General features: G+C 37.8%; 1 protein-coding gene across 1 annotated transcript; it reads left to right on the top strand.

Annotated features, from left to right (window-relative positions):
- The first annotated feature begins 1,930 nt into the window (after positions 1–1,930).
- On the top strand, positions 1,931–10,115 carry LOC131682499 (G-protein coupled receptor 143-like). The gene is made up of 5 exons (XM_058964013.1): positions 1,931–2,852; positions 8,682–9,100; positions 9,163–9,490; positions 9,560–9,667; positions 9,729–10,115. Exons 1-5 carry the CDS (start codon positions 2,703–2,705, stop codon positions 9,891–9,893), a joined length of 1,170 nt encoding a protein of 389 aa, XP_058819996.1. The 5' UTR covers positions 1,931–2,702; the 3' UTR covers positions 9,894–10,115.
- The last annotated feature ends 522 nt before the right edge of the window (positions 10,116–10,637 follow it).

Genomic DNA, 10,637 nt, shown 5'->3' with positions numbered 1-10,637 from the left:
GTTTCAATTATAGACATTTCAACCGTAAGGTCATTCGCTTCTTCATTCAGGTTAGGAATTTTCCTATAACAAATCTCTATTCCTGTGTGCGGGGTGGGATTCGAACCCAGGTGAGCTGCGTACATGACATTCAATGTACAAATTCCGCTATTCTAGTTACCTCATACACAAGATATTGAATTTTCGATTGTATTCTCTAATAAATTTTTGTCGAAAAATTATTTGTCAAAATTTTAGTTTCTTTTAAAATCCCGGGCCCCCTTCATAACTCCGGGCCCGGGGGGAAACACCCCGGTCCCCCCACCCTCTCGGCGGCCCTGGAAATATATAAAAGACCCACGGTTTCCTTCTGCTAACCGAATCAAATAAAATAATTATATAATAGAAAATTAAAAGTTCTATAAAAGCCAGAGAACAAAAACTCTAAAAATGTGACTTTATCGCTGGTGATTGCCACGTGTAACAAAACATATATTATTGGTTAGTTATTTAAATGACAAGTTTTTAAATTATATGTAAATTGCATTTCTGTAATAGGTTAGTGCACTGTACACCAGTTCTCTCACGTGTTTGGCAAAAACATTTCAATTTGCTGATACAAAGGAGAAAACAGTTTTTATTTCGCGTCATTTTAATGCAATATTATTTCTATAGGCATTCAATTTCATTTTGATACGGGGAATGCGTTTCGTACTAAAACACTATTAATCCGGAGAAACCTCTATATATTTAACACTCGCGCAATAAACAAGAAAAACGTATAAAAATAGATAAGATAAAAAATGTTATTGTAATTGTTTATTAGGGGCTTTAAGGTTCAACTGAGAACGCCTCAATAGGCGGCCATCTTGGAAAACGAAAAAAGCTGTTTTTTCTCACTTCGTTGGAAAAATCTTCATGGAAATGAATCAATGTATTCGGGTCATTGGTAGAATATTGCTGATTGATTTTCAATAGGACAATTTCTATAGCCTTTATTGCGACAAAAAACATGTTTTTATGATTTTTAGTTTCTATTGTCTAAGATTTGGAACTGTTTTCATTAAGCACTTTTCAAAACTTAATTCAGTTTTAGTGTCTATCTCAAGTTATTAGAATGAAAAGATTTATACATTATTTTTTAAAGCCCCTCCTGCAACAAAATCCTGGCTACGGGTCTGGAAGCGGGTTTTTCGAAACATGTTCCAGCATTTCCTACACACCAAAAATTAATGAAATTTAAACGACATGTAAATTAATACAAATGTAAACATACAAAGATTGAATTAAAAATTTGATTGAAAACCACGTTAAAAGCAATTGCAGCATCAAACAGCATACAATTTTATACTTTCATTCGTGTAATATTACATGTCATTCATTTTACAGCAGTATTCAAGTAAAAATACATTGAAGTGCATTGATTTTCCATTTAAAGTTACTGTAATTTTCAATCCACGTGTAAAATTATAATAAAATTCGTTGAAGTAGTCGTGTGTATTTGTGGTGGAACTTAATTTGACATTTTTATTCATGTTCTAAATATGTGCATGAAAATAAACTTAAAATTACACAATATTTTTTTTCTGTGTACCTTTATTTTCGGTCGCTCAAATTCATTCTACATTAGAAATTTGAATGCAAATTCGTTGAATCGAATGAATGTGCAATTCGCCATGGAACAACTCCATTACGCTAATCATTTCATAAATAACTGCTAATACCTCGAAATGGGCTGCTACATTTCATATTTTCATACCTCAAACTCATATTGAAAGAACCCCAAAAAGTAGGACTCAAAATCTAACCAACTCTAAAAGGCTTCCATAACTGTGCAATAACCTTAAAACTATCTGCCCTTATTTCAATCCATTCGAAACAAACTACACATCTGATTGTTCAACTTCATCTGCTCAGACAAATGAAGCACCAGCACTGGGTAGCCACACTTGTGTGGCTTCACGTTTCTAAAGACAAGCACGCGTGACTATATACACAGTACAGAGTACATCGTCAGTCGATCGTTCTACTGCCTTCCTACCGGTAACTTCATTCAGTGGTTCCCAGCAGTTGCGTCATCCTTGACTTCACAAGTTTATACCGCCGACGTCTTCCAGCAGCTTTGCACGGAGGCAGCCAGTCCAGGGATTACATACACACGATAACCGCGAGCAGTAATTAAGCATCAACAACAAAACATTATCGCTTCTATTACCCGCCAATGTCATGGCGGAAGAAAGCAAACACAAATAAAAAAGGTGTTATCAAAAGTGGCCTATTCGTTTAGTAGTGCAAAGGAACGGAGCTCATTAGGATCGTTTCAAGAAGAGATTGGTAGCGTTTTTCGGAGTTTTAATACCGGTGAAATTTACGTGGAAGTGGCGAAGTTGTATAATCTCAATTGAATGTGGTTTATGCACAACGATATTTCGGAACTTTTGAAGTTGTTACTATGGTTTCGGAAGAGATAACTGTATTCGAATAGAAGATGCACGAGATAGTAATAAAAAAATCAACAAAGCGATAAGAAGAGATGATGATAGGATTACGTCGAAATGGTGCAGCAAAGTGCTTTTTAATGATAAGCTATGAGTGTACAGGTCGACGCATTTCAAATTTTGTTTTTAAACTTGACGAATGTCGTGCTGTCTAGTGTGCTATGATTGGAATAGCCTGTTTAATGTGACTGTTTCACTCTATGCTTGACAAGAAAAGGACAAACCATGGCGGATCCAACAATTCAAACGTTCTGCTGTCACAATCGGATACGTTCACCTCCGGCCGTTAAACTGATGTCCGAATTCAACACCGACGGGTACATTGTAGTATGTATTGTTTCCTCGGTGTTCGGAATAGCCGGTGCTATCTATCAGGTGAGTGGGAGTGAATAAGCAAGTACACGGTCTAATACTATAACAACAAAGAAGGTGGTTTTGTGCGGAAATAAGAAGTGAAAATTGAGATTGCTAACTTTCTACTTTACGTAGCTTTTGCCTTTTCTTTTTATTCTTTGATGTCGGGTCACTCAACCGTTGTTCACAGTAGTGGTAATCGTAGTGTGGCCTTTGTACAAGTCGTCTGAATTGGGTGCCACTTCACTGCCTAATCAAATAGAATATGTAGGTGTATACTAAACCCTTCGGAAGTTGCGTTATTATCTATCTTTAAGCGTTAGTCTATAGCTCTAAGATGATTTCGCCAAAATTTCAGAAGCTGTGTAAGCCAATATATTCTGATTCCTGAACTAGGCCAGAAATTTGAGTTGGTTTGACCAAGGTGTACGTATGCAAATAACTAGGTTTACGAATTTAGGTTGATCTTAGTTCAACTGACTTTCCGATGACCTGATAATCATAAGAATCGCTCTGTTTATGCTCAGTCACATATACAGTTTCATCATACACGTAATATAACGTTCAATAGTTTTGCCGACGCAGAAAACTTCACTGTGAAAACCACCGCAACAATTCGTTAAAACCAAGATTGAAGAAGGATGATGATGAAATCGAAGTACATCTACATGATTATGCAGTCGACCCAAGTCATCATTTTTTGTTACTACGTTGTAATTGCCGCAAGGTTCTACTGAATCGATTGTTTGGCTATTTTCCGCAAATTTAAGACTAAGAGAAACGAAAGCAATGAAATTGAAAGAACGATAGGTATTTTAGAGCGAATTAGTTATAAATTTAGAATGGAAAACTAGGATTAGGCAAGCTCATATGGGCAAGATTGAAAGGAAATGTGAAGTCATGTCATAGAACACATTCCAGAGCAGTAGCAAAGATAATGGAGTAGGCAAGATTGAATATTATCGAGAAGGCAACCCCATGCTGTACGCCTAAAATTGTGACCTCCTCGGTGCCGGGTGGAGTTCGGCAATAACGCGAAGAGTCTGGTGCCCATCCTAGGCCCAATCAGTCCTGCATTAACTTTTTTGTGTTCCTCGAAGTGCTAGAAATTTAAAATTTCTTGTTTGACCACAAATTTATGGAAGCTAAAATTTAGCCTTTACAAAGAATCTCATCAGCATATAGTTTTTAGGAGCAGTAATAGATGTCCTCACAAGGGGATCGTCAGAGTCGAACGCTTCCTGAGCCAAAAGAGAATTATGATAACCGAAAAAACAGACGTAAATAGGCAAAGCAGTTCCACTAAAGATCACTCGACATAAGTTTGCATGAACATACAATTTTTCCTCGGTTTGTGCGATTACTATTTGAAAGCTTAGCTGACTGGAGCAAGGGGTAGTTTCGATGACCAAACCGTCGATCTTAATTTTGGGGGGGTATATAGAAGCGGTAGTCCTTCATAAAATACTTGTCTCCATTCAGAGCAGGTCTGAGCGAACTTTCGTGATATCTGCTACTCAGTAGATGATATTCGATCCGAAGTAATATCGGATATGGTCCGACTGAGTGCAAAGTTGGAATCTTTGATAACGAAGCTTGTTCCACATCCATTTTACAATCAAATAGGTCCTTTTCAGGAGCGATCATTTATGCCTAAACGAAACGTGAAAAAAACAAATTTAGAATACGAAGGAAGAGACTGCAATTGCGGGGGATATAAGAAATTAGAAGACGAATCAGATGCCGTCCATTCTCCTCTAAAGGGGCAAAAAGAATATGTTCAAACCTATAATAATAATAGATCATAAAACCATCTTTGTTTCATTCTCTTTAGCAAAATTATGGGTGGGTGATATCTGGGACATAACCGGAATATCGTGCACTGTAGTCGATAATCCACCAACCAGCTTATAGCTCCTTAAAAATGTCTCCTCAGTACACTGCTCTTGATATACAGTCCCTTGAATGGATACTTTTTTTTTCTCATACGTTTATTTGACACGGCATTTGCAAAAGCTTTTTACGCCAGTTTCTTTTTTTACATAGCACGTTACAAAAATCCTTAAGACTAATTTTAATTATACTAGTACTTTGTCTAAAACTAACACTGAAATCACTTTATTGTTTGCTTTTTTCCTTACATTGTTGTATTTCATACTGATCTAGTATTTTCGGGTGTATTTATTTACTTTTTTTCTGTTATTGTCTAAATTTAAAAACTAAATATTCTAGGACACTTTAATTGGTGAATGATTAGCCTTGGATGAGAGTATGAGGAGATGAATTTAATTAAATTTTGACAGACGCTGTTTTTAGAAAATGATAGATAAGTTCCATGTATAGAGGATCGCGATACGCCAGGATGTCTCTAACAGGAACATGGATTGGTCTTCCTCGGACTTGTAAAGAATCTACTAATTGTGATCCGGCTTCACGATATTCAGTGCAGGACCAAACAACATGCTCAATGTCATGGTAACCTTCTCCACAAGCACAATGATTACCCTCAGCGAGCCCAATACGACGGAGATGCGCATCTAAAGTATAATGATTGGACATGAGCCTAGACATCACACGGATGAAGTCCCGACTTACATCCAATCCTTTGAACCATGCCTTCGTTGATACTTTAGGGATAATTGAGTGTAGCCATCGTCCCATATCTCCATTGTCCCAAGATGTTTGCCAACTAGCAAGTGTCCTCTGTCGAGAAGCGCTATAAAATTCATTGTAAGCGATGGGTCTTTCATATATTTCACCATCTAGTGCACCAATCTTGGCTAAATTATCAGCTTTCTCATTGCCCGCAATAGAGCAATGGGCGGGGAGCCACACTAGGGTAAATTTATAACATTTTCTTGTCAGGTTACTCAGAGATTCTCGTATCTTCCCCAAAAAGAATGGATCGTGATTATCAATCCTGTTTGAGCGTAGAGCTGCAATTGTGCTGAGACTATCAGTGAGGATAAAGTAATGGTTCGGGGGTAAAGTATTATTTATTTGAAAACTATAGTGAACTGCTGCTAGTTCCGCTATATAAACAGAGGCGGGTTCTGCAAGTTTGAGAGAAATTGAAAAATTATTGTTGAAAATACCGAAACCAGTGGCCTCACTGATTCGTGACCCATCAGTGTAAAACATTTTAAGGCAGTCTATATGTTGATATTTACTTGTGAATATTTTAGGGATCTCCCGCGAGCGTAGATGATCCGGAATTCCACGAATCTCTGCTTGCATGGACGTGTCGAAGAATAAAGTGGATTCAGGAATATCTAGTATATTGACGTATGTGGGAACATACCTAGCAGGCGTTATTTCTTGTGACATGTGATTGAAATACACTGTCATGAATCTGGTTTGGGGTTGAAGCTCGACAAGTCTTTCAAAATTTTCAATTACCAGTGGGTTCATAACCTCACATCGAATAAGTAAACGAGAAGAGAGATCCCAGAATCGGTCTTTTAAAGGAAGAACTCCCGCTAGTACTTCAAGACTCATCGTATGGGTCGACTGCATGCAACCTAAGGCAATTCGTAAACAGCGATACTGTATCCGTTCCAGTTTAATAATGTGAGTGTTCGCAGCTGAACGGAAACAGATGCATCCATATTCCATTACTGAAAGTATTGTTGTTTGATACAATCTTATCATGTCACTTGGATGAGAACCCCACCATGATCCAGTTATTGTTCGCAGAAAATTTATCCTTTGTTGGCATTTCGTTATTAGATACCTAATGTGGCCTCCCCATGTGCCTTTAGAATCGAACCAAATTCCAAGGTATTTAAAAGTCAGGACTTGGGCTATCGTTCTACCAACCAACTGAAGAGAATGGATACTTCGTTCGTTGCCCTCAAACATTTAGAAGCAACTGATATCACGAATCTACAGTTCAAGATTTGCGGCTGGAATGTATTTGAAATGAGTACCAGTCATGGTAAATAAATATAACGGTAGTGAAGGAATAAATATTCAAATAAATTCTTCAGGTTTTTCGTATGGTATAGACGGGTTTTGTATGGTAGAGGTGGGTTAAATGATCCATCCGTCGCCTTCAAACACAGCAATTACAAATAAATCTGTGTATTTATCTTTAAAATATCACAAAACTTTAGTGTTATGATGTTTGATGGCTTTACCCGAAATTGGCTAGAAAATTACCGTTTTCCGCGTCGCGTTCGAAAGATTTTCTAAAAATTACCATCCACATTATTTATATAAGTTATGGGAACATCGAAATTGAAAAAAAATGCGCTCTGTGATTATTGCCAGAGTAAATAATGGATTAAGGTGCACGTTGTCTGAGAAAATAATAGGCCTGGGGTAGGCATTTCATATGACGTCATTTCCAACAGTTTTAACCGAAACTTCTTGCAAAAGTTGTTATGTGATTTTCCATAAATGAGGAAACAGCGAGCTGCATTGCATTGAACAACTCATGTCAAATTACGAAGAAGTTGGAGAAGATTCTTGGTGGAATTTCTCCCCTGGTGTTCGGGTAGTATGAATGCGTTCGACGAAACCTGTCCTCTACTACCAGATTCTTCGAATCAAAGCCAATGCAATATTTAAAAAAAAAACGGTTGCGCTGAATACACACCCGAGGCCGAACCCTACAAGCCAATTCTGTAGTCAGATGCCACAGCATGAAAAATTATGCGCAGCAGTTAAGGACAATTGATCTACTGCAACAGATACCAGCACGCAGTCAACTTATGCTATACTGTAAGATTCCGTTTTTGGAACTTCCGTTTTTGGCATGTTCCCTTTTTCACACACTCCGATTTTGGCAACATTTATGTTGTACATAATAAGTCTTTTAAAAATGTGCAATAGATATTTTTTGTATCAATTGATATCGCATTTGGCTTTAATTCCAAACATGGGAATCAAATTAATCCTCAAAGGCACAAATCATTTTCTTATAAATTTTGTGAAAATTGTCTCATAGTTTCAATACATTACTGTCATTAAATAAGGCATACTAAATTGGGTTATTAACCCTCAAAAAGGTAATCTAAAATTGTGATTTTAAGAAACAGCGCTTTGTCGTTTTATCAGTGTCGAAAGCCCGTCAAAGAAGACGAATAATGAAATTTATCTCTTAGTTTAGTAAACCAATAGCATGAGTATCGTCATTATCGGCCATGACCATCTTCACCGATACTTAGGATAGGGTAGGAAATGTTGGTGTAATACCTACTTAGAGAAGGCCCCCGACTCAGCGACGCTTCCATAGGTATTACGAAGTTGCATTGAAGGACAGGTATAGGTTTAGGATTTGCCACAAGCAGGCAATGCGACCACGAACTGAATGTTTTTATGCGGTTATGGTTAGTTTCCGAGTACACGTATGCTCAGAGCAAAGAGATATTTAGTTATGTTTTTCTTGTGTTTAAACTCTGGATAACCGGTCATCAAGAGTGATTTACTTTTTCCTTAAACTACAGTAATTTGAACTCCAAACAGCCGGCCGTGGGAGTACTGCTAAAACTGTGAGCTAGCCTGATCTCTTTAATTGTTTGAGAATTGGGTAGTAGGATCACAAGATAAGAGTATTTTTAACACTTTCCAATGAAGTCGCCATGAAGTTCTTTTGGACTACAACGTAACGGTAACTTCCTCCTGCATTAACGTGAGCCGACCTTATGTGTGATCCAAATATCAAGTATATGTGCGTGAAACGCTAATTTGTTTTTTAAAGACTAAATTGGGATTTGCAATATGCACAAAACCACAATATAATTTGCCCTTCCATTTAGGAAACGTGACAAAAAACTCCTATAATCCCTTAATCTAGAACTGAACATGTCGTAAGATATAATCCAATGATTACTTTCTCTGTTCCAGATTTGGATACGTAACGAAGACACCCCAGGCATTCGTCGGAACAGATCCGCCGGATTGGATTCCGGTTATCGAACAGGGCGCACCATAATAGTTTGGCTCGCCGTAGCTGACATGTGTGCCTCTTTCGGAGTGTTCGTTCGATCGGCTCTGTGGAAGTACATCAAGAACATACTGCCACCCGACATCAACGACATCGACGATGACGATACGACAAATGTGATATTCTGTGCTGTGTCGTCGGCATGGATCCAGTACTTCTACATGTGTACCTGGCTGTGGACGCTGTGCTACGCTATCAACGTTCGGCAGCAGCTGAGTGGAAACCGGGTGGTTCTACGGGTCTATCATATGTTCGTGTGGAGTACATCTGCTGTGCTAACTGCGTCCGGATTGACGGTTCTGTACGTGCCGGATGCTAAGTAAGAGCGATAATGTCTATCAATATTTAGAAATTAGTCGATGTAATGATTTTCTTTTGTAGTTGTCACAATGTTCAAGACATGAGAACTGCCTACGTTAGAATACTTCCAAATTACCTTCTTACATACGGACCGATGATTACAGTGATGGTGGCTAATCCAGTACTGTATTTCACAGCTGCTAAGAAAGTGGATCGGCAATTAGTGGCACGCTTTAGCCAGATGACATCGATAGAACGAGATCTTATGACAAAGTTCAAAATGAAATTCTTTCTAATTAATTTCGTCTTTTATGTCTGTTGGATACCGAATCTAATCAACGGTATCATCTTATGGACCAGATGGTATTCGTTGCCATACCAAAATATTATTACCGTATGGTACGTGATGGTAAGAGCGACAGGCGATTGTTTCCACTTGTATATCAACTGAATGATCTTCATTTTGTATTTGATTCAGGCTATAACAAATCCTCTGCAAGCATTTTTAAACACTTTGGTGTATCAAAGGTGGAACTGTGTTTGGCCCTTGCGAAGGCACAACGGCAATGGGATTACTCGCGCAAGGGTATGCAAGCATACAGAACCAATAATAGAGATCGAACAATAATGAAGCCTTTTGATTACAGCAACGAATTCTTCACTCTTATGGTGCAACGGAAGGTACCCCACTACTTCAGTCGCAAATGTTCAAAGGTAAAATTCAGCCAACATCGTCTGTACTGTTGCATGATTCTCCAACGGAACTTATTCCAAATCCATTGCGAAGTGTTAACTCCTGTACGATGGTGTGACTCTTGTGGAGAAAGACTTCCATTATTTACGTAAACACAAATTAATATTAATTCCATTTTTTGTAACTAATTTATGACAATTCTTAAATATAGAATAAGTTGTGTATCGAAAGCTGTATACCACTCTTCCATTTTCTTCTTGGAGTCTTTACTTTATTGACTGCTTTGTTAGGATGTAATTGTAGGATATGGAATAATACACTTATTTTAACCATGTTTGAATGAGTGAAATGCAATATTACAGTTGTCCCGACTGAAGCATACGTTACCTTGAAAGTTATATTTATCACTGGAAAAAGATGTCCGCCAATTATTGCATTACTCGAGTTCTCCTTAACTATATGAATAGATACGAGTTAGTACTAACAATATGAATAACTAAGATGAAAGTTTTTCAATAGATTAGGTACGTATTTGAACCCATTAGCATTTTAGTTGGGTAATCATTAACGATCTATTCAAATGGGCTTCTCGTCAGATCACTAATGCAATTTACCGACTAGACAGCTTAACATTTGAATTTGACTGTTATTGTAGCATAAGCGGTTCCTACATGTTCATTACTGTCAATCCCATTTCTTTCTATTACATCAATACTTTTGTCAATACTCTGAAGTATTAACAAACATATTTGTCTTTTGAGGGCCGCTATATAGATTTGTAGCGGCGAAAACCTTGCTGTTTGCGCGCAGTTCAGCCCTGCGCTCAACCAGACTTTCGTTCGGGGTCTTACCCCTCGCACAA

The sequence above is a fragment of the Topomyia yanbarensis genome, chromosome 2, assembly GCF_030247195.1.
Source record: "Topomyia yanbarensis strain Yona2022 chromosome 2, ASM3024719v1, whole genome shotgun sequence".
NCBI classification, from domain to species: domain Eukaryota; kingdom Metazoa; phylum Arthropoda; class Insecta; order Diptera; family Culicidae; genus Topomyia; species Topomyia yanbarensis.
This window is presented reverse-complemented; position numbering and strand designations above follow the sequence as displayed.